The sequence below is a fragment of the Triturus cristatus genome, chromosome 7, assembly GCF_964204655.1.
Source record: "Triturus cristatus chromosome 7, aTriCri1.1, whole genome shotgun sequence".
NCBI classification, from domain to species: Eukaryota; Metazoa; Chordata; class Amphibia; order Caudata; family Salamandridae; genus Triturus; species Triturus cristatus.
In genome coordinates this window covers 304537059-304562025 of record NC_140590.1, presented here as the reverse complement: position 1 = coordinate 304562025, position 24967 = coordinate 304537059, and the positions used below count along the sequence as shown (strand labels likewise).

Here is a 24967-nt window from a genome sequence, read left to right as displayed (position 1 = left end):
GTGCACAACCTTATTCTTCAGGTCTCCCCATTGCTCTTTGGCCCTATCTGGCAGCACTGACACTTTTCAAAACGATTGTGTAGGGGGTTACCTAGGGTGGTAGATGTTTTGTTAACTGGGGATAGAGGAGTGTTTATCCATATGTCTATTATTATTGGTTGTTCTGTTAGCCTTATCGGAAGTCGGCAAGGCAGGGGCCATTTTCACCCATCAATAATCTATTTTGCTTGGTGGAAGGCTGCTGGGTCTGATGTAATGACATTGACAGCTGCATGTTGACGATGGTCCATGACTGTGCCTCCGGTTCGGGCCTTCGGGTAAGTTAACCCAAGGGTTTTGTCAGGCAATAGTGTCTCTGTGATCAATTTTGCAATCTGGCCTGTCACTTTTGATCTTGGATATTTCAGCCAGAAATTTCCTTTCAATAGTGTTTATTTTCCCATGTAGTTTCTTCAATAGGGTTTCCAAATTTTGTGAGTGGCTGGAAGTTGATGCTCCCTCCGTACCCCAGGACAATTTTTTAGGGTGCGACTTTGTAGTCTGTGTAGGGAATTCGTTTGCTATCGGTTTTGATGGTTGTTTGTTCTTTTTGGCCAGGGGAGATATCAGGTCTGTGCTATATGTTAAAACTGATATCGCCAGTGGCGATGTCGATACGCATGGTGCTTTATTTAAATATTGTCGTGTCTGTGTTGTGTCCTTTGGGGAAATGTTAGTGTTTAGGACATCTAACATGGGCTTCAATTGGAATTCCATAGAGCATATAATCAAGCCCATTATCGCCGTTTTAGCGGCAGTTTTCTGCTGCTAAAACGGCAATAATTTTATCGCCTGTCTTGATAATATGCCCCCTAGTTTCTTTCACAGCTGCATTTAGGACTGTCTTTGTAGCAGTTATGCGCTCCTCTGCGTTGACAATTTCGTTATTAATTAATCCCATTTCAGTATTTAGATAGTTGGTTATAGGGTGCTTATTCTTGTGCTTTTATGTCTACAGCCCGAGGGGAGGATGCAAGTTCACGTTTTCCCATATCTTTGGATGATACCACTGAAAAGACTGTACTGATTGATAAGAAATATAGTAGTATCTTCTTACGTAACTCAGTAGTTCGGAGTTCAAAGCAAAGAGGGGTGGCCCAGCCCAGCCTCAGCTGGTCGGACGCAGACGGACCCGCTCTTGGCCCGGTATTTGCCAGGCATGTGCCTGGGCGTGCGCCCAGGTAGGCCCTGCGGGAGCCCTGAAGGGCTTATGAGCCAGCGCCTCCTGGCACAAAAGTTGCGTGCTTCTTGTGGCACTGTCGCGGTGGTTACTGGGGCTTAGAGTCCGGCTCCTCCTTTGCAATAATGTCTCTAGCACTGCGGGAGCCCTGAAGGGCTTATGAGCCAGCACCTCCTGAAGCAAAAGGTGCGCGTTTCTTGCGGCGCTGCGGCAGTGCTTACTGGGGCTTAGAGTCCTGCCCATCATTTGCAGCCATGTCTCCTGCGCTGCGGGAGTCCTGAAGGGCTTATGAGCCGGTGCTTCCTGGCTCAAAAGGTGCGTGCTTCTTGCGGTGCTGCCACGGTGGTTACTGGGGCTTAGAGTCCTGCCCCTCCTTTGCAGCAATGTCTGAGTGGTCTCTCATGGGTGGCATAATGCAGGCTGCAGCCCATGGGAGACCCCCCAGTCTACCTATGCCCTGGGTACCTTTTTAGCATATGCTAGGGACTTAGAGAGATACACCAGTAGCCAATTGGGAAGGTACTAAAGTACTTACCATTGTCAAATTTAGGGAGAGAGCAGATCTCAGTCAGACTATTCAGAAAACAGTATAACACCAGCAAAAAGCGGGGGTAACCATCAAAGCAGATCCTACTTTCCTACACAGATGTACTAAAATCTCCAACTAATTCATCAACAAATTATAAAGATAGACAATTAACTGAATGAGAACATGGACAATACCACATGACCTAGGCACCACAAAAACAGACACTAATAGCTATCCAAACTTTCAATACAAAAAGATTTCCTAAATAACATTATTGGAACCAGACCATCAAAATTACCATCTGACCCAAAACCGGCAAAAATCTTAAGATATCCTTCTCTCAACCTGTGCAGGGTAGGTAGCCACTTAACCTATCCCTGGAACTAGGTTTATTCCTACCTGTGCTCAAAACCACCAACATCAGACCTCTCCTCAAAACAAAAAACCTTGACCCATCTGACCCAGCGAACTACAGGCCCTTATTAAATTGATTATCCTTGGGGAAAACTTTCGAGAAAACTTTTAAATCACCTCCTCATACGGTATGGCATTCCTCAGGGGTCGATCTTATCTCTACTATTCAATGCCTATCATCTCTACTATTCAATATCTACCTTACCAAATCTGATTAAATCATACAACCTCACCACCTACAACTATGCAAATAACACCCAAATCATTTTAATAATGGACAGCACTGAAGACCTCTGCAATTCACAACTCGATGACTATCTTTGTGCCACAAAACACACGCATGATGAATAACCATGAAACGCTCAATACCGAAAAAGAGAGAGATTATGACCTGCAGATAAAGGCAGAACTTCTAGACCATATGGCTTAAGGAACTTGAAGCTCCTCCAAAAATATCAAGAGAAGTTAGAAACCTATGAGTAACCATGGTTTCAGTCCAAGCCTTGATACAGCATGCTAACATGACAGAGTGTCTTCTACACAATGAAAACATTATTTCACACCTTACCAAACATTGCACACCAACATAAATTGCAAACCAATCTCATGCTCATAATCTTCAAACTATTCTATGCCAACAACCTATACCTTGGTGCACCCAAGCAAAATACAACTCATCCAAAATGCTGTTGCAATGCTTCTTTTCCGCTTTCAATCAAGATAGTAGGATTCCAATCCTGCAATTGCTCCAGTGGCTACCTAAAGCGAAGCAAGAGGGGCAATGTTCAAGGCATTCTGCATTGTCCACAGAGCCTCTCAAAGAAATTGACCGCTGTACCTACAAGTTAAACTCAAGCAATACAAACTAAACAGAACACTGTGCTCCAGGCTTGCACCATTTGTCATCAATAACCTTATAATTGAGAAATATTTAGGAGGCACTGCTTTCTCGCACAAGCAACTAAGCTCTGGAACTCACTACCAGTCAGCATTAGAAGCACCCAGGAGCCTATCCACTTTCAAAGACACTTAATAACCTGGCTATTTCGTATATAGCTTCCTAGCAACAAAGCCTAGAAAACTGCCACATTCTCAAGTGCATGCCTCAGCTTCCAACCCACGAATGGCAACTCAACCAGCAAACTGTTTTGAATATGCAGGTAAGCTAAAAAGAAAGATCTGACCTATGGTTTGCCGTGGCATTATATAGCTCTATACTTCCATTTATAACAGTTGCAGCCCACAATAATACTAAAAACATAATACACAGTGGTCAGCAACAATTGTAACTTATACCTCCTCAATTCACGTAAGAAAAATCTGCTTAGAGGGTTGTCCATCACCCGCACTATAAAGCCCCAAAAAACAGACATCACCAAATGAACAGGCATGGAAGAACTGAAGAGATCCGTCTCATATTGCTGGACAATTTGGAGGACTTCATTATAATTCACCACTGCAGGCCCCAATAAATCTATAAAATCTGGCTGCTTATTTACAACTCACTAAGACCCTCAGATATGGGATGAAAATAAAAATGCCCATGCCAACTAATCTCGCCACTTCGCTCTACCTCCAACCATGCCAGCTATGGACCACAACTATATACAAAATCTCAGTTCAGGCAACCCTGTGCAGTAACCAGCTAAGCAGACTATATCATATGAAAAAGGAGTCCACGGAGCTGTTCAAAGATACCAGCATACTGAAAACCATAAAACTGCATGTCTGTATCTCACGCTTCATCTTTCAACACACTACGTCCCATTACACGAAAACCGCACCTCGGCAGTCATCACGCATAACATGGAAACACTTACCACATAGAATCAAAAACATCCTTCCAACTACACACCCAACATGCTACTCAAACAGAGACCGTCAGTGCCCTATATGGGGGCAGTAAGTGCTATATAAATGCCGCAACACCATACCACACTAAGCTTTTTTGCTTTCCCAAACAGGCCGATTCACAGAATCGGCCCGTTTGCGACCGCAAAAATACATTTTGGTACGTATGAAACCTAAACTGCAATTCGGTAACATGTTACCGAATTGCAATTTGGATTTGCAAACAAATACAGATTTGATATTTATAAGGTGCGCGTTTAGGACATTCCTTCCAAATACTGTATCTGAATAGTATGCATTAGTGTTTTGCGAATGAATTCTGGTCACAAAACATTATAGTGCACCAACTACAAACATGTAGTGGTAACCCATTCACTAATGAGAAGGGGTTCCCTTGGGACCCCTTCTCTTTTGTAAATGTAAAAAAGAAGTTTGTTTAAGCGGAGGCAGGGGTTCAAGGGTCAAAGATATATGCAAAGAAACCTTTTTTTTAAACGCAGTCTCGTTTTCAGCAGACCACCATTCATGATGGCTGTGATGGTTGTATGAAGGAATCACAAAATCCATAACCCCACATGCCTAAACAGCACGGTCTTAATAAGGACCACGTCTTAACCACACATTCCTTTACCGCAAACTTTCGTGGTAATGGCATGTATGGAAAAGGGCTATGTGTGGCTAAGGTTGCCACCCCCTCCCCAACAGCCCTAAGGTACAAACTACCCCCCTGTCCCCCTCCCACCCTGAAGTGCAAAAAATCCTACCCTGTCCCAACCACCACGCTGTGCCCTCCCCCTGCCCTGATGCCTAAAACCCTGTCCCTAAACCTGACCCAGCCCTGACTTAGCCCTAAAAACTGCACCGCCCTCCCTTAAGCCCTAAAAACTACCCTGACTACTCATTCCCCTCCCCATGCCCTGAGGCCTAATACTCTAACCCCTAATTTGAAACACTACTCCAACACTCCCCTAGCCCTAAAAACTACTCCGACACCCCAGCCCAGAATACTACCCCTAATCCCCTCAGTCCTGACAACGACCCCACACCCCCAGCCCTCATAACTAGCCCAAACCCCCACCCCCCACAGCACTACCCCTGATCCACCCAGGCCACAAAACTACCCCAACCCAACCCCCAGCCCACAGAACAACTCCCGACCCACCCCCAGTCCACAAAGCAACCCTGACCCACCCCAACCCACAAAACGACCCCAGACCCACACCCAACCTAGAAAACTACCATAACCCCAGCCTACAAAACTACCCGACCTACCCCCCCAGCCCACAGAACAACTCCCGACCCAGCCCCAGTCCACAAAGCAATCCCAACCCACCCCACAGTCCACAAAGCAACCCGGACCCCCCCCCTCAATCCACAAAACTACCCCAGGCCCACACTCAACCCACAAAAGTACCCCAACCACCCCCCAGCCCACAAAGCCACTTCCAACTCACCCCCTGTCCACAAAGCAACCCTGACCCACCCCAACCCACAAAACGACCCCAGACCCACACCCAACCCAGGAAACTACCATAACCCCCAGCCTACAAAACTACCCGACCTACCCCCCCATCCCACAGAACAACTCCCAACCCAGCCCCAGTCCACAAAGCAATCCCGACCCACCCCACAGTCCACAAAGCAACCCGGACCCCCTCCTCAATCCACAAAACTACCCCAGACCCACACTCAACCCACAAAAGTACCCCAACCACCCCCCAGCACACAAAGCTACTTCCAACCCACCCCAAGTCCACAAAGCAACCCTGACCCAACCCACAAAACGACCCCAGACCCACACCAACCCAGGAAACTACCATAACCCCCAGCCTACAAAACTACCCGACCTACCCCCCCATCCCACAGAACAACTCCCAACCCAGCCCCAGTCCACAAAGCAATCCCGACCCACCCCACAGTCCACAAAGCAACCCAGACCCCCTCCTCAATCCACAAAACTACCCCAGACCCACACTCAACCCACAAAAGTACCCCAACCACCCCCCAGCACACAAAGCTACTTCCAACCCACCCCAAGTCCACAAAGCAACCCTGACCCACCCCAACCCACAAAACGACCCCAGACCCACACCCAACCCAGAAAACTACCATAACCCCCAGCCTACAAAACTACCCGACCTACCCCCCCAGCCCACAGAACAACTCCTGACCCAGCCCCAGTCCACAAAGCAATCCCGACCCACCCCACAGTCCACAAAGCAGCCCGGACCCCCCACTCAATCCACAAAACTACCCCAGACCCAAACTCAACCCACAAAACTACCCCAACCACCCCCCAGCCCACAAAGCTACTTCCAACCCACCGCCAGCCCACAAAACAACCCCGACCCACTCCCAGCCCACAAAGCAGCCCGACCCACTCCAACCCACAAAACAACCCCGACCAAGCCCATAAAACAACCCCGACCCCCCCTAGCCCAGTACCCAGACCCAACCCCATCCCTCAAAACTACTCCCAACACCCCCCCATCCCCACTTAACTCACCATGGAACTCTCCCTGCTTCCGTCCAATGCTGCCCGCAGCTAGACCACACATTGCCTTAACCACGCACATGAATGGTATAGGCATATGCATGGTTGAGGCAAGCGTCGTTAAGCTTGTGGGGTCGGAACACTAGTGGTTTAGACCGCAGTGTTCAGACTGTTTCCCGGCTGCAATTCATAGAAACCTAACACGACCCCCCACAGCCTACAAAAATACCCCGACCCACCCCTCAGCCCACAAAGCACCCTGATCCACCCCCAACCCACAAAACATGCGTGGTTAAGGCATATGTGTGGTTAAGGCAAGCATGGTTAAGCTTGCGGAGTCGGAACACTTGTGGTTTAGACCACAGTATTCCGACTATTTCCTGGCTGCGATTCATAGTGTGTTGCATTAATATTCATGAGGAAGGTCTAATTGTGACCCACTACAAATCTGTAATTATCTAACTGACCTATTAGTACATAGGTCAGTTCATAAATGACCACACTGGGTCGTTGCAAAAATACTGGTCTCAAATTGCAACCAGTATTATGTGACCACTTGTACAGACATCTGACCCATAGTGATTCCTCACTTTCCATTTGCTTTCAATTGGGGTTTAGGGTTATGTAAACATTATAATTGTATCACAGCACCTGATTTAAGCCTGCCAAGTGTAGGAAAATGTCCATTGTGCAACTGTATATCTCATTTATGGGATGGGATTTTATATCAGGTGTAGCAAGTACACCCCACCGCCTCTGATAAGGTTGGGGGATTATTAGTGGCATTTCACCCTGACCCCTCATTATGTTGTTAAGAAATGGGGCTAAATGATGCATCCCATAATACAGTACTCCTCATATATCAGGCCAAATACCACAGAAAGCACCGAGAATTAACCCATGATAGCCTGGACTGCTCTCCCCTGCTGCACTGTGAGTGTGAAATGTCCAAGAGGAGTCTCTTGCCAATCCAATTTGAGTGCAAGAGTAGGAGGCCTGGGGGCACCAGTAGTAATCATCCTTTCACAAACCGTGCAAGACCCTGTTGCCTCTGACTGCCCCCGGTCCCCAAGAAAAGGCCCCAGAGTTAGCTATACTTCATTTGGGCTATCTGTGGTCTGTGTACATTCAACCATTCAACATAACTAGCAGACGCCTGAGAACCAGTTCCAGGAAGCTGAAGAAACTAGTTTAGCCCATCTACAATAATAAGGGACATGGTTGCACAGGCATACAGTGGTTTGTTTGAGGGCAGTCCGTGGCAGTCGACCTGAACCCCAAGAGGTCCCTTAGTATAGTAACCATGGTAACCCTGCAACGTGTGTAAGTGGGTACTGGGTTCCAGGCATTTCTTAAATGGACATTAACCTCCTAAGATTGGGGCGTTCTGCCCACCTGAAGATAGTATTTTGAGAGTTCGAGTTTGAGGGCACACTTGTCAGGAAGTTTCTAGGCAATGCACTTTCCGTATCCTTGTCAGGTACATGTGCCGATTAGGATGTTTGAGTAGACGCGCATGAAGTGTGTTCTTGGGTCTTGAACAACTGTCATCTCCGCCGTGATAGCAGATCTTGTGTGAATATCAGATGGGACACGCTCTAGTTCGCTATTAGCCTTTCGTAAGAATGTAAAGACTTTGCTTTATAGCCAAGAATAATTCCTTATCATGTGCTATCATTTGCAGTCTGTGGCTTGATCATTGTCCTGCTTAGCGCCGGGAAACCCTGTTGGGTAGCTGCTCGCTCTATAAATCGATAATAATAATAATAGTTTAATGTTGGTTAATGCAGCTTTCCACACTGTACCAAGGGCTTACTAATCCTCAACAACTTAGACTCGCCTTCTTCAGCTGCTGCTTGTCATAACTGGATGGGTTGGCCTACTTTTGGACACTATCAACAGTGCAATTTATAATGGATGTCTAATGATTTAAAGATCTCAGCCTGGCCTCTCCACGATGTGTGCTTAAACTATTGATTGAAGAGGGAAGATGATGTGTCAGATTGAACATCCTAGTTGCACAATAGAGTCTTCTATAACCAAAGGATGGACAAATAAGAACTGCCTTTTAATAGTATTTAAAAGAGCAAACATAAACATCAATATTTTGATTAATGTACATTTATTATTTTTATTGTAAACAATATATTACATATGAATATATTAAAAACGTTCAAAATGTAGGTTTCACAAAAATTGTCATATACAGATTTAAGTATATGGCTTGTTTTTAAATATGGAAGCATATTTAATAATGTTAATATTGTTTCAAATATGCAAAACCTATGCACATTCTTGGCTGTATGGTAAGGAAATTTCTCTGCATACTCTAAATATGCCATGATAAACCTAATTGATTTGTGTACACTCAGAGATTAATTGGATTTCTCATGGCATCAGTCAGGAAGGTCTATGGCTCATATGTACTAAACTTCCATTTTGCATTTCGTAAATAGCGAATCCTATGAAATAGCTATTTAGGAAAAGCAAAATGGAATGTACTAAAACTGTGATTTCCTAATCGTAATTCCTACAAAGTTGCAATTGCTATTAGGAAATCGCCATTTAGGAAATGAAAAAGCTTTTCTTCCTATGGGTCTATGGCACAAAGGTACAAATAGGTTTTCATTTCCAAATTTCTGATTTCCTAATAGGAAATCACTGTTTAGTAAATACAAAACGAAAAATAAATAAAGTGGTGCACGTGTAAAGCGTTCCAATGCCCTAGGGGCGAGTGGGCGCTCTATGGCTGCTAAAACTAAAGTTTTGAGTGCCTTTTTTTTTATTTTGCACATGGTTACCATCAAATTGGATTAGATGATAATAGTATTTCCTATGTGCTTATTCGCATTTAAGAAATGCTTTGTACATGGGCTTAGGAAATCGCAAATAGGAAATCCCTAGTTGCAAATTCCTATTTTGGTCATCGCAAAATGCGATTTCTACGGGGTAGAAATTGCACTTTGTGATTGAGATTCTGTTTTTGTACATATGGAAAGCCTATTTAGCATGTTTTTGTTAATCGGCCCAAAATTGTGATTCAGTCTGTTAAGAAATGCTAAATAGCTTCATACATATGGGCCTCTATCCCTACAGAAGGTCAGTAGAGCGCAAACTCCATTAACGTGGTATAGAATCCATCTGTCCGTCTGGTTTCACCCGCATAACAGAAACTGAGGGAGTCCACCTGCTGAGACCCATAGTTGTTCACCAGAATATCTCCATACAGGGCACGGGACAGCTGGAGTGAAGGATACTTCTGTGCAGTACGTCTGGGGATCTTGGCGATTGTCAGATGGAGGCTGTCATAGCTGGGTGGTCTGATGACGGTTAGCCCCTTCTCGCTGAAATTGCGCTCTAAAGTCCTTGCAAACCTGCACAGTTCTGGGGTGGCGGAAGGCTCCAAGTACAGCACTCGGGAGTGAAAGTCATTCAGTCCCTGGAAGTGCAGAATGAGCGCAGGAGGGAGGAGGCGCTGGCTCTCGCACCGCAGCTCATGCAAGGTAGTTAATGCCATCTGGATTTCCTCTGGTGACTCTAGGTGGAGGAGGCACAGTGTAAGGTGGAGGGTAGGCACTGGTGTGCAGAACTCCACTAGTCCAGGTTCGGCCTTCACCAGTCGGTTTTGCACCTCCTTGACAGCACTCCGCACCTCTTCACTAGCGATTCGGATTGCAACAAAGTGGCTGGGTCTCTTCTTCTTGAAAGCTCCACGCTGAGGCAGGTCATCAGTTCCTTGATGCGTTAAATGGTCTTCTGCCTCATCATCATCACCAGAATCATAGCTGGTTTTCAGAGCGGAGTCTCCAATATCCCCCTCGGAAGCTTCAGTATCCTGCGTCTTCTCTTCCAATTGATACTTTTCAACAATATCCAATATAGTGTGGTCACCCCCCGTGGAGCCAAATACATCATCTGTGCGTGTGGCCTTGTCCCACACCACCACATCTCTGTATTTAAAGTACTGGATACGATGCTTCGGTATTGCTAACACATCATACCCTACAGACGCAAAATCCTCCCAAGAGAAGGCAGAAAATGGTTTCTCAATGATGCCAAGGAACCGGTCCAGGTAGCCGATGGTGAAAGAGTCCTTTGGCAACTGATCATCCCACTGAATTCTGGCAATGACATCTTCCGCAGTTTTCATGGGGGGCTTCTTCTCCTTGGTTTCCAAATTCTCTGTTTTAGTCTTTCCTGTCTTGGGCTTGGAGGGAGAGGTTTGCTTGGCTGTCCCCAAGTGGAGGTTCCGGCAGCGGTCTCCAAATCGGCAACGGCCTTCAAGAAAGAAGGGGCAGGCACTTTCATTTTTGGTGGTTTCTGAATCTGCTTCTGGGGGTGTTGGCTCCATAGTGGTCTCAAATGCCATGGTGGCTGCGGACTCATCAGCCTCTGAGCGGTCCTTATCCGGTACAGCAGAGCTTGTAGCACCGTCTGTTTGGTCCACGATCATCTTGCCGTCCATTGCTTGTAAATTGTCACTAGTGGGGCAAAAGAAGAGAAATTAGAAAAAATTGGCGTCATGAAGCCCTCAATATTTAATGTTAGCAACTGAAAACCTCATACGTAATCATTTAATCAAGCGAACATTACTTGTGATACTACATTCTTCTCATTTGGAATCAGTGCACTTATTTCTAGTCTCTTGTGACTACTTGCTCTCTACTATCCTGAGATATTAGTGCCCTATCCCAGGTTGTGGTTTTATGAGCTCGATGCAAACTCTCTGCTTGTGCCAATAGTAACTTTTCTCTGTTTGTCTCACATTACAACAGTGCAAAACCTGTGAATATGTTCAAATAATGTTTCTGTTCTTTGAAATAGTCCAGCAATGCTGCAGTACGCACATTAGCATCCTTACTGTGTGCAATATGTGGAACTAGCTTTTGGTTCAGGCGTATTGTCTTGTTCTAGTGTGCTCTTTGTATTTGAAAGCAGGTGTCAGTGAAGTGTCTGTGATTCAATCATAAGAAGGCTCAGCACAGGCCCACTGGATCTGAGTGAGAGCACAGCTGGAAGAAGGAGGGAAAAGCAGAAAATCATTCCGTGCAGACTTCCTGTGGTTTTACCAGAGGTTACCTGAAGAGATTCCAGGGCAGGGCAGTACCTACTAAAGTATTGATGGGCTTTTCCTCAAGCTTCGTATTTGGGGATGGTGGCGAGGTGTCAGGACAATAGATTAAAAGCCTAAACTACTGTATCCCACCTCTTTTGACAGTGAGATGCCTGGCTGAGGGACAAAAATTCAGAAATTATAGGACAGCACATGAGTTGTCAGAATCCCTTTTGATAGCCCATATAGTGTCCTAATGCTGTCAAAGGATTGCAGAAATGTAGAATGAATGAATGATAGCCTACATGAGGTGACTAAACACCAAGGTTTCCAACAGGTAGAGACAAGACCACAGTACAGTACAATACGTATTTCTAAAGTGCATGGCTACTCAGAGTTTCCCAGCGGTAAACATAAAGATGGGACAGAACAAAAAGCTAGAACAGCCAGGTTTTTAACAGTTTTCAAAACTCCACAAATGATGAGCAGCTACAAATTTTCCAAGGAAGAGAGTTCCAAAGAGTTGAACCCAGAACAGAAAAAGTCCTGCCACCCTGTCTAGCTTGGGGGACAGCAGCAAAGTGCTGATGTCCTGAGCGAACATTACGCTGAGGAAAATAGCGATGTACCAACTTTTTACGATATAGAGGGTCATTCCCATGCAAAGCCTTATGCATAAAGAATAGTGTTTTAAAGTGCATGCGCTTCTCTACCATCAGCCAGTGTAGAGATTGAAGGTGGAAGGTGATCGACGACTGCGGTGGCACATGACAAAGCAAATGGGCTGCAGAATTTTTCACCAGCTGAAGCCTTTTCAAATCTTTTTTGGGAGCGCCCAACTAAAGCACATTGCAATAATACAGCCTAGATATGTTCAAGGCTTGGAATCAAATGTTTTTGTTCCTTCAGTGGAAGGACCCAAATAATTTTCTTAGCAATTCTTAGCAATTTTGGAAATTTTAATATCAATAGTGAGCCTATCATCCAGCCACATACCCAGGTTTTTGCAGCCTTACAAGAGGCGAGTAAACGACCCAGGTCAGCCGGCTACCACTGGGAACCTCAAAGCTGTGGTTGATTTCCAACTATTAATACCATGGTCTTGTCTTCATTTAACTTAAGAAAATTACAACTCATCCAACCGGCTACCTCGGAGTGGAAGATTAGTGGAACCATCTTCTTTGTCGTTAATGAGCGTGACATTGACCAGAGTATCGTCTGTATATATAAAGATAGTTACACCATAGCTCTCGACTAGATTTGCGAGAGGCATGACATATACATTAAATAATGGCGGTCTTAATGAGAAACCTTTTGGAACCCCATTTGGCAGATGGAAAATGGAAGACTTAAGCAGCTTACAACAGACATGAAAGGTACGATCCTGTAAAAAAAGAAGCCAGGAAAGAGCAGAATCCTGAAGGCAACACAGGACTGCATGTGATACTGTGTCAAAAGCCACACTATGGTTTAAGAGAATAGTGGAGGCCATGCCCCCAAGATCCGATTGTTTCCTGAGATGCTCTACTGCACCCAGAAGGGCAGTCTATTTACAAAATCCAGTAAGGAAGTCCGATTGAGAAGGGTGTAGCATCCCAGAGGTTTCTAGAAACCTAGAGAGCTGGCTATTCATGTGCTTTTCAGCTATCTTCGCACAGATTAGAAAAAAGGGATGGAACGAATATTGGCACAAACATTGGGATCTAGAGTGGGTTTCTGTAAGAGAGGGATAACCATGGCATGTTTCCAAACTACCGGACTCTACCTTCTTCCAGAGAAGTATTAATAAGTCGTAACAAATAAGGAGAGATCACTTTGATTATCTTAATCATCTGTTTGGAGGGAAAGGGATCCTGGGGTGAGCCTGATCTAATGGAACATAATGATGACTCTAGCATCTTATGATCTACGGGGCTACATTTTGCTAAGCTAGAATTTCAACAGCTACCGTCATGTTGACATAGTGTATTTCAGAAGGAATTTCCTTTAGGGAGTACAGTTTTTCAGTGTTTACCAGGAAGACAGATTCTTGATCTCCTACAGAGATTACCTAGCATGAGACATTAGCCACAAGAGTGTGATGCAGACATGCTTCTAATAAAAAATTTCTGATAGACAAACTATGTTCTTTACACTGGATATGTGGATATCTGTATATTTATCAAACAGAAGGGTGTAAATCTTGGATTGCTAAGCCACTAATAATGGGATTGTCACATGAAGACTTTCCATATTAACACATAAACTAAGAGGTTAAATGAATGACTATATGATGATTCTGATTTAGCCTGCAAAGGATGATCATATTGGAGAGGTAGCATGATACAAACAAGCCACACCTAAGAGATGGAAAGGTATTCCAATAAACCCCCCATCCAGAAATGTGTACCGGCATAGCTGAGGGAATGAATATCTTGTATCCATGTGACCCTGAAAGTTCACGACATACAAGTAGCTGTTGTTGTCTAGATGAATGACGATTGTGCCAAGATGTTTATGCATGGTTTAATTGTTGCAAAAAGAAAAAGAACAGTGGATATCCCAAAAAACATTTCTCTTTTATAAACAATTGCATGGAGAATTCTCCCTGTCTATTGTCACTGTTTATTATGAAGGCAAGACGGAGGCAGTATATTAAACTATGGACCTGATTTAAGGTTTGGTGGACAGGGTAAATGTAGGAAAGTAGGATCTGCTTTCATGGTTACCCCCACTTTTTGCTGGTCTTCTACTGTATTCTGACTAGTCTGACTGGGATCCTACTAATCAGGACCCTGGTCACTGTGCTCTCTCCTTAAATTTGACTATGGTAAGTACTTCTGTACTTTCCCAATTGGCTACTGGCGTACCCTTTTAAGTCTGTAGTACATGGTACTAAGGTACTCGGGGCATAAGTGCACCAGGGGTCTCCCTTGGGATACAGCATGTATTATGCCACCCATGAGACCACTCAAACTTTGACTACAGGTCTGCCATTCCAGCCTGTGTGAGCTGGAGCTAGCACTACTCACAACAGATATAAGTTTCCTAATAGCTGAGATCACTGCACTTAAAACCTATAAGCCACCCTTTCAATCATGAAGGCAGGGTGCTAGGTTATAAGTGTGAGGGTGCCCTGCATGAGCAGGACACTCCCTACATGCCCCCGAATCGATTCTCCAGACTTTGTAAGTGCGTTCAGCCACTCAATACATTTAGTGGACATCCAATCAATTACGAGATGTCTAACTATATATTGTCTGCACCAAAACCACTCATGTTTGGAATTAAACATGTTGGAATCCTACCCTAACACCGATTTCATTATTGGATGTAGGATCCCATGTCCTGAGGGGCTCCCTTACAGAGCCTCCCTCTACTCCCTCTACTCCCTCTAATCCCGGTACCAGCCTTCCAGGGTCTAATAGCAAGCTAGTGCTGCTGCCGACCACAGACACGATTATGCCATCCTGCTGCTGAGCTAAGCTAGAGCAGGGGAAGTAGAACAATAGGTTTCCTGTCACATGGAGGTGTAACCACCTCCCAGACAGGACTTAGGGCCCCATTACGATGGTGGGCACCGTTACGGAAAACGAGACCGACCACCAGAGGTGCGGCGGTCTTGCGGGGGCAATCAGGATACGACCGTCACCCTGGCGGTCGCATCCCACATCTTTTGCATTGCGGCGGGCGGTGCTGTAAGCAGCACCCACTGCAATGTATAAGTGGCATGTTGTGCATTGACATGCACAACGCGACAGGCACCGCGCGGTGCCTGCCACCTTGTGCATGCCAATGTAGGGGGTACCATGGGTACCCCCCAAGTGCACCCCCCACCCCCCAACACCCCGGGGGCCCGCAACGGGCCCCCAATGCAAAAGACTGAATGCCTTTCCATGGCGGCATCGTATTATGGCGGGCGGTGACGGCTAGGCACCGCCACCATATTATGGGCCAGGACCGCACTGCAGGCAATCGTAACGATTGCCTGCCTGTGGAAAAGCGCAGATGGAAAGACCGTCCACCACTGTCCCCCCGCCATTGTAATATGGGGGGAGGTAATTGAAGGGTGGGTGGGGAAAGATGTTGGGCGAATCGCAACCGCCGGTCGGGCGGTGGTGATCCGCCCGACATCATAATGGCCCCCTTAGTGTATTGGGCTGGGGTGGGGGTGCTTGCCAGCGACACCAGAATGCTTTACATTTGGTGCCCTCCTTGCATACTCCAGTTGAAACCAGTTCAGGGAGCCATTGGCTCCCGCTCTGGTGCAAAGCTGGACAAAGGACATGGAAGTATCTTCCCATCTGTCCAGTCCCTGAATCGTCCCAACCCTTTCCGTAGGGTATTTAAGGGCTTACCTGTGGGTGGCTCTACAGATTTGTCGTGGGACAAGATTCAGATCTGAAACCACTTCAACTTTAACCGTCTGGACACTTTGGACTTCGTTGGACTTCGTCTGGAACAGGGACTGCATCAAGGAAGGCTCCTGCCGCTCCTGGTCTTGTCATCCTGCTAGTCTTCTGCATGTTTCATGCAGGTTCTTCCCCAGGCCTGTGGGCATCAAAGACACCCGAAGTAATCTTCCTTGGAGTGAAGGATTCACTGCATCCTTGGTGAGCTGCTCAAGGTCCTCTTGTGACTAATGTGCCTCCGGCATGTTGGTCCTCTTGAGGGTCCTCTTTATCTTCAGTGGGCTCCCCTGCTTAGTCGGTGCCTGCTCTGACTCTCCTGCATTAGGTGCGTCCCTTGGACCTTACAGGTCCCGACACTGCACCTTCCTCGTTTATCACATCTGTTGCTGCTGCCAAGGCTTGCTGGTGCTCCCGCCGGACACCGACCCCCCTGGTTCTTGACCTCTGACATGGAACAGCTCGTGAACGGCTCCTGGTCTTCCACAGCATCGCCTGGTCCTCACAGGTGCAGCGATAAGATCACGTCTACTCCCCTGAATCTTCTGTCATCGGTGGTCATTGGTCTTCCGTGCCTCTTGGTCACTTCTGAATCGTGTAAACTCTGTCCCCTCTGCTTGCAGGTACTTCTCTTCAAGCATCCATCCTTGGATTCCACCGGACTCTTTCACCTTCTTAGCCAGCGGCATCTTCACTAAAGTCCTTAATTGTGGTCTACAGCGGTTTCCTACACCACTTCGCACCTATGCCCCGGCTTCCCTGGTGTAGGTATCCTGGTTCAAGGTATCCACCAGTGGGGTGACTCTCCAACCTTCCATCTTCCACAAGTTTTTTTCAGGGTCCAATGGGAAGTGTCTTTCTTCAAAACCGCAAGCGTGGCATTCCTCTTGACTAGCATTGAGTAAACGGCTGTGTTTACACTCTGCACACGGCCTCCGTGGGGTTTTTGGGTACTTACCTCAAGTGGTTCCTTAGGTCGTCGGCTCTTCTGAGTCTTTTGGGTCAAGCCTCGACTTCAGTCGCAGTTCGAATTCCACTTCTTTAGTATAGAGTCTCGTCTCCCTCTGGAGACCACGGTGCATTTGTGCTTACTTAACTGTTTCCTTTTGAAATATTGTGTGTATTGTATTGATATCTCCAAGTAGGAGATATACCAATGTGTTAGTGAGTGTGTATAATAAATATAACTATTTTTTTAACTACACTGTGTGGATCTTTTTTGCTTAACTTGCACTACATGATTAGTTCTGGTAAAACAAGCTGCTTAACACTCCTTTGGGACTCAGCTATCGCTTAGAGAGCTTTCTATGCTTGTCTAAGAACACTAAAATCACCATAATAGTTGTCTAGATTAGTGCAGGGTGTTACACTTAAATAAGTCTGCACCATATACTAAGCCAGCCTAATACAGTACTTCATCACAAACACAAAGGTACAAGAGGTAGATATATCAAATCACACAATCATATTATTTGAACTGTCAGACACAAATTCACGCTGTCCTGGGGGCAGCCCATTCAAGTGAAATACGGAGTGGCTGCTTCAAAGCCACTCTGTATTTCACTGTGCAGGTGTCACCCACCTGCACTTTAAAGAGGGGAGAGATATCCCCTTGCAGGTGAGTGCAGTGAGTGAATGCACTCACCTGCAAGTGGATGTTTTGACCCTCTCCAGGGCCTGCAAATAGAGGGCGCACAAGCAGTGAGCCACCTTTTTGTGGCGTACTGCCAGAGTCCCTCCTGACAGCTTCTTTACCACTGCGCCTGTGTCCATAATACAGCACGGTCGCAGAAGTAAACATTTCTCACATTTGCACAGGGCCATTCTCGCATGCAAATGAGGGAATGCCCTTTTGAGATAGCACTGGCGCAACATATGTGACGGCATTATCTATATTACAGAAGGGGCCACACAAGCGCCGGCGGCCCCTTCTGTAATACCAAAGTGCCCGGGGGTGCACAAAGTGGGCGTAAATGCCTGTTACGCCCCTGGGGCACTTCTATAAAATGGGCCCTGGCGTTCTTGGTGACTGAACCACCTAAAAACTCCTGCTGAGGATCAGGCTTGTTTTTCACATGGTAAAGGTATCAGAATATTTCATGAGAGACCTTTCAGACTCCCTATAAGGAGTTTCGCTAATTTATTTTAAAAATATATTGTAAATTTGATCAACTTGTGCAAATGTTTTGCAGAGAAGGACTGTGTTGAGGCAGGAGATGGGTATCATTCTCTTAGTTGGCTCACATGGTGCAAGTCAATGCTGCAAGGTACGTCCTCCCCCCACTTTCAGAGTTCACCCACCATCTCTGCTATATAGGAACCGTGATTCTGGAGGGAGGTCTCAGATACTCATCTGCTGTGGAGTCAATATCCCTTAGACATCCACCATCCAACAACAGCAGGAGCCTAGGCCGCCTACTTTGAATTGCCAGAGACTTCTGCCGTCATCACCTATGCTCTGCCCTTCAATACTGCCTTGCCTCCAACTAACTCGACTCTCAAGGAGGAAGCCAGGGATCACGATCCTCCGCAAGCTGTGGTGGCCATCTTAGAAGTGCTGCAAGTCCTTCTTGTTCTGGTGGTGGGTAGGGAGAGGTGTTCCTTGCTGCTATTCAGCTCCTACAGACACCAGAGCCTCTGACTACATATTCCACAGAACAGCATAATCCATTTTTTGTTGTTGTTTTTTTAATTTGTTATTGAAAGTTATTGATAAACATGCTGATACCATTTGACATTCACAGATCTTATTGTGTACATTTACATGACAGCGTGTTAAGCGGTACAGATTACAGATGTAATTAAAACTTCCCGCCTTCCGTACATCAGTTAGTTCAATTTCCGCTCTTAGGTTGCCCCTGTGGTCTTGTGACAACTGGTGTGAATTAGTCGCTTAGGTCTGGGTCGGAATCTTCCGCCAGGGGGGAGCAAATATTGCCTCAAAGTGTTCCATCTGCCCCACACCCGTGCCCACTTTCGGGGACAACCTCTGTGGATGAATACAGCCCTATCCGCCACCATTGCCTTATCCAAGTCATGGCACCAATGTTGGTGCAGGGGGGCAGCCAGCGCTCCCCAGCGTTGCGCTATATTACACTTAGGCAGTGTAATCCCTAGTGTCGCCCAAGCCTGCGCCACGTGGTTGAGGTCCGTAGGCTCGCAGATATTGAGAAAGCAGCACCGGGGTTCCGGGGGGACCTCCACTCCACTAACCTGGGTAATAGTAGCCAGGACTGCCTCCCAGTATTGTACTATATAGGGACAGCCCCATATCGTGTGAAGAAATGTGCCCAGTTGACCACATCCCCGTAAGCATAAAGGTGTCTCAGCCCGCCCGATCCTGTGAAGCGTTGTTCTAGTGTAACAGGTTCTGTGCAATATTTTCAGTTGCACAAGCTAGAAACGGGACGGGATCGCCACCTCCCGTGGGGATGCCAGGGCCTCCTGCCAGTCTTGGCCGTCCATGTCCCCCAGTTCTGCCCGCCATTTCTCTCTCAGGGTGTGTGTAGGGTCTTTTTGATTGTTCACAAGTTTACGGTATGTGAGAGAGATGGCTTTTTTGGTGAGGTGGTCCGTGAGGAGGCGGTCCTTGAGTGGTGAGGATTCTGGGAGATCGTCCCCTTGGGGTATGGCTTTGGTGAGTGCGTGTTTGATTTGTAGATATCGGAACGGTTCCGAGTTAGCCATTTGATATGTTGTGCGCAAATGAGCAAATGTCACCATCTCTCCCCTCTTCCACAAGTCCCCCACCCTGGAGATTCCAATAAGGGCCCAACAAGTAAAACAGTTGCTGTTTCGAAGCATACCCAACCTTGGAGTGTCCCAGAGTGGCGTGTGCTGGGTGAGTATTCCCTCCCAACCGAACGCACGCTGTCCCATGTACCAGGTGTGTACTGTGTGTGCGGTTGGGCCGAACAGTGTGCGCATATTGGCCTTGTTATACAGCGCCCCCAGGAGCCCGTCCATGCCAAGGGCATGTCGGTCAAGTCGTAAGGCTGGTTCCTCCTGCGGGCATGGAGCCATTGGTTCACTATTATAAGTTGAGAAGCCCAATAGTACCATTTTACATTGGGCAGGGCAATCCCGCCATCGTACCATCCCCTGGTGAGTTTGGCCATTGCTATGTGGGGAGGTCGTCCGTCCCAGAGGAGGAGGCTCACCTCCACTTCGATGGATTTAAAATATGAGGGAGGGACTGGGGTTGGCGTATTTTGGAGGGTGTACAAAAACCTGGAGAGGGCCATCATTTTGAACAAGGCCGCTCGGCCCAACAGCGTCAGGGGCAGTGAGTGCCAATATTTCACGTCACTTCTAAGTCTCCTGAGAGAGGGTAGGAGGTTACGCTCGTAAAATTGAGTATGATTTGGAGTGATGTAAATACCCAGGTATTTAAACCCTTCCTGTCTGAGTTGAATTTTCACTCCTCTGGGGAGGTGCGGGCAGGGACCGTGGAGAACATACATAACCGACTTCTCCCAATTGATCGTGTACCCAGAAAAACGGCCGTAGGACGCACAAATGTCTAGCAAGCAGTTAATTGAACGGCTGGGGGAAGCCATGTATAACAAAATGTCATCCGCGTAGAGGAAAATGCGGTCCTCCCACCCCTCTGTCCACCGGAGTCCCCGTATTACTGGGTCCCCTCTAATCCACGTCGCAAGTGGCTCAAGCACCAGGGCAAACAAAAGTGGGGAGAGGGGGCAGCCCTGCCTGGTCCCTCACCCCAAGGGGAAGTCTTCGAACACGCGCCCATTAACTACTACATGCGCCAATGGCTGTGTATAGAGGAGCCGGACCCAGGCAATGAACTTGGGACCAAAACCAAAGTGGTGTAATACTGCGAACAGGAAGGGCCATTCCACTCGCTCAAACGCCATACTGGCGTCCAATGATAGGATAACCGCCTCCTCTTGAACAGTCGTCATGCGGGCCATTACTCCGTGAAGTCGTCGTAGGTTCATTGCTGTGTTTTGGCCGGGATTGGTCAGGGTGTATGAGGGACGCCAGATGCGGTTGGAGCATAGTCGCCAGTGTTTTAGCTAATATTTTTGCCTCTACATTAAGGAGCGAAATGGGACGGTAGGAGGTACAATGCTCTGGGGGTTTGCCCAGCTTCAGAATTGCCACCAGGGTTGCTATCCTCTGGTCTCTTGGGAGCACTCCCTGTTCTAGGCTGTCCTCATACATCCGCAGTAAGTGGGGCCCCAGTATTTCCACTTCTCTTTTGAAAGGCTCCACGGGTATACCGTTCGGACCCAGTGCCTTACCCGGTTGGAGCCCTCTAATAGTCGCCGCAATTTCATCTGCTGTGAGTGGCGTGTCCAGCGCTTGCATCTCGGGGTCTGCCAATGTAGGCAGACTAATGTCTTTAAGAGAGACCAGGTTCTCTTGCACGGTGGCGGTCGTGGCGGGTGTGTAAACTGTCTTATAATATTGTGCAAAGGCTGCAGCTATGTTGTGTGGGTCTGTAATGTCTTCCCCTGACGTCAGGTGTAAACGAGCCACCCAGCGACTTGCTCGCTCCTTTTTATCTAACCAGGCGAGAAGCTTGCCGGCCTTGTCCCCAACCTCATAGATAGTGTGCTGCGTTTTCTTGGCTTTGGCTTTGGCGTCTTCCCACGCGTGGTCTCTGTAGGCCTGTCTAGCGAGGGCTAGTTTGTGAGTCGTGTCATCGGTAGGGTCTCTTGTGTGTTCGTCTTCTGCCCGGCCAACCCCACGTTCGAGTTCCTGCACCTGTCGGGCCCCGTCTCGTTTGTGTGAAGTGATCAAAGAAATGGCCTGTCCCCGCAGGAAAGTCTTGTATGCTTCCCAGAGAGTGGTGGGGGAGGACACTGAGTGCGTGTTGTCTTGAAAATAGTGTTCCGTGATTTTATGTAGGTTTTGCCCTATGGCTGGGGCTTTCAGGTATCCCGGATATATGCGCCTTCTCCCTGCATGGTGCGTTGTGTATGTTACTAAGATTGGGGAGTGGTCAGAAATCCCTCTGGGGAGGTGTGTGATCTCAAGGACATTTTCCAGGCTCGATAGGGATAGTCCTGGACATACTGTTATGGGCTCCTGAGTGATACGTGTAGTGGTGTTCCGTAGGATGATGTGTACACTAGCCCTAGCGCTTCCGAGAAAGCCCGTAATGGAGTGGGGGAAGCCCCCTGAGCCCTCCCTGGGAGCCTATCTAAGGCAGCATCAAGGACAGCATTAAAATCGCCCCCCATGATCAATTCCACAGGGGGTAGCAAAAGCAGGAATTTACCCAGGGCAGAGAAGGCTGTACCATGAAGTGCCGGGGGAAAATAAACAAAGACTAAATTGTAAGCGCGCCCTTCTCACTGACAAGAGACTGCCGCAAATCGTCCTTGGTCATCTGTCTGGGTGCTTCGCACTATGAGCGGGCAGCTCATCCGGATTAGTATCCCCACCCCTCGTGAGCCGAAGGTGAACTCAGAGTGAGCGACCATCCTGAAACCCCATCTGTCAAGTGCTTTGGTGGTGGTCCCTACTAGGTGCGTTTCCTGTAGGAAACTCACTGACGGCGCATGCCTCTTAAGATGCTGTAATATAAGCCCTCTCTTGATTTTATCACAGAGGCCATTAACATTCCAAGATATCAGAGTAAGGGGGGGGATAAGGCTTGTGTACGTCCTCGGATTGCGAGCGCCTAGGGTCAGAAACTACATCCCTCGGGACATCAAGGCGACTGTTAGGCATCGGAACAGTGTGTGGGGGTTGCCGGGCTTTGAGTACGCTAGCCCTGAAATGCACAGCATCAGCATTGGATGAAGAAACAGCAATAAAAGAAAATTTTCAAATCTAAACACTAACAAATATCCATGACTAATTGTCAATAAACTTAACAAAACTAGACATTTAACCAAGAAACGTTCCTCCTTCCCCTCCCCCCTCCCTGAACGGCGTACCAGAACTACCCGCCTCCCCAACAGAGCAGAGTGCTTGTGTCCCAGAACTCGTACTTGCGTGGGGGTGAGAGATTGTCCGTGATTTAGGATGCCCCCTCTAGCGGTGTTCTTAGAGTTGGAGAGGTCACCACTGTACAAGCAGCTTGTTTTGCGTTTGAGCCTGAAAGGTGAGGCAGCTGTCGATTAGCACAGTGCTTGCCCATAGAGAAATGAGTTTGTAGATAGGTGCAATGTCAGTGGCGTTCTCGAGTACAGGTATGTGTCCCCTTACTCCCCTTTGTCGCTGGACGTTGGCGATCTTGATCTTTGTGACTCGCTGAGCCGGTGGTGCTGCTGGGATCTTGGTTTGCCGGATTGTGTTGCTGGGCGCCATCCCTCCAGCCAGTCCCTAACTTCCTCAGGCGTGGCAAAAAAACAGGTTTTTCCCTCCGCTTCGACTCTGAGCTTTGCCGGGAAGAGCATTGAGTACTTGAGCTCCCTGGTCCGCAGTTCTTTCTTTATGTCCAGGAAACTGCATCGTTGTTTGGTGACAGCTGCGGTGTAATCTGAGTAGATCGTGACAGTGGAGTTCTCTATACGAATTGATGGGGCTATCCTAGCCATCTGTAGAATTGCATCGCAATCCCGAAGATTGAAGATGCGTGCCAGAATTGGTCTAGGGGGAGCACCCGGTCATGGCCTTCCTCTCGGCACGTGGTGAGCTTGCTCCACACAGAAGAAAGTAGATAGTCCTCGTAGTTGCAGCTGATTCTGTATAATGTCTTCCACGAAGAGATCCAAAGCAGGTCCTCCTGTCGTCTCTGGCATGCCAATAAGCCGTATGTTACTGAGTCGTAAGCGACCTTCTTGGTCGTCCGGTTTGGCTAGGATAAGTTTGTCAGCTTCCAAGTTGCGTACCTGACGTTTGAGTGTGGCTGTGTTTGTAGAGAGGGTCGTTGTGGTGGATTCCACCTCTGTTAGTCTCTGTGACAATTTTGAGAAATCCGCCCGAATCAGGGAAATGTCCGTTGAGATTGTGCCAATAGATGATTGTACCTGCTGAAGGGCAGCCATTATATCTACCAGCGTGACAGCGTCAGGTTCTTTAGAAGCTGGGGCGTCCGCCTGAGCTGAGTTCACTTGCGATTTGTCCGTCTGGTCTTTGACATCCGCAAATTTTTCCAGCTTGCCAGTAGGTGCGCCTCTGGGGCCACGGCCTCCCATCACGATCTGAGGAGCTGGGATTACGGCAGGTGTACAGAGGGGAGCAGTAATCACCGCTGCCTGCCACGCAATACGATACCGCGTGCGGCCTTTCGGGTTTCCTGCCTTGTCTCCTGCGGCCTAGCGAGTGGGCATTCGGGCAGCGTGTTGCGTTTCCGTTGTTGACGGCAGCATAGGGCAGCATATAGTCCAAAAAGGAGTTTTGCCCCTACTATTATTGTTCTGATCAGTACAGATCCTGTGTTTGTGTATGGGGCCTGTTACCTGCGCAGTTCACCTTAATGTTGCTGCTCTTGCCGTAGCCTCACACTGTTGTCAGGCTGAATGGGAATGCTTCCCCCATCGGCGATGAAAATCCTGGCGCCGTGGAAAATGACACCGCTGTCGCACTGCTAGATCGCGCGCAGAGGGTGCCAATCACTGTAATTGGACGTGCAGGCGTTAGCCACACTGGGTCGGTGCAGGGAATTTACTTGGGCCGTCCGCCCTTCGCAGCTTTTATGCATATTTCCTCGGCCGTTACTAGTAGCGGTGGACCCAGTCTCCGGATATAAGGCTCACTCCACGTCAGAATTAAATCGCTGTGCTCTGGGGAGGGTTGTGGGGGGGGGGGGGGGCCCTGATGAGTCAGGCCTTTACCGCCACCGCGGTTCGCCGTTGATCCCTGTGATGCTGTTTTTTTTCCCCTTTGGTGTGGGGGGTGCAGCCGCAGACTGCCGGCTCACGCGAGGCCCAGGATCTCAACCGGCCTGTATGCCAAGTTCGCCAGCGCCCGTAGCTCGCCGTCTAGGCTTGGGGCCCCACAGGGATGAAGTCTGTGGTCTCTGGGCCCGCCGCGCCGCACAGGCCCCCCCGCAGTGGCACACCTGGTCCGCTCCCAGTGCTAGCGGGGTTCCCCCGCA

At 47.8% G+C, this 24967-nt stretch overlaps 1 protein-coding gene across 1 annotated transcript in view; it reads right to left on the bottom strand.

Moving 5' to 3' along the window:
* Window positions 1–8612: 8612 nt before the first annotated feature.
* Window positions 8613–24967, bottom strand: part of LENG9 (leukocyte receptor cluster member 9) — a 35251-nt gene continuing 18896 nt past the window's right edge. Inside the window, exon 2 of the mRNA XM_085616347.1 lies at window positions 8613–10988. Within this exon, the coding sequence (XP_085472473.1) occupies window positions 9608–10972 (1365 nt within the window). The 5' untranslated portion in view covers window positions 10973–10988 and the 3' untranslated portion in view covers window positions 8613–9607. The remainder of the gene's footprint in view (window positions 10989–24967) is intronic.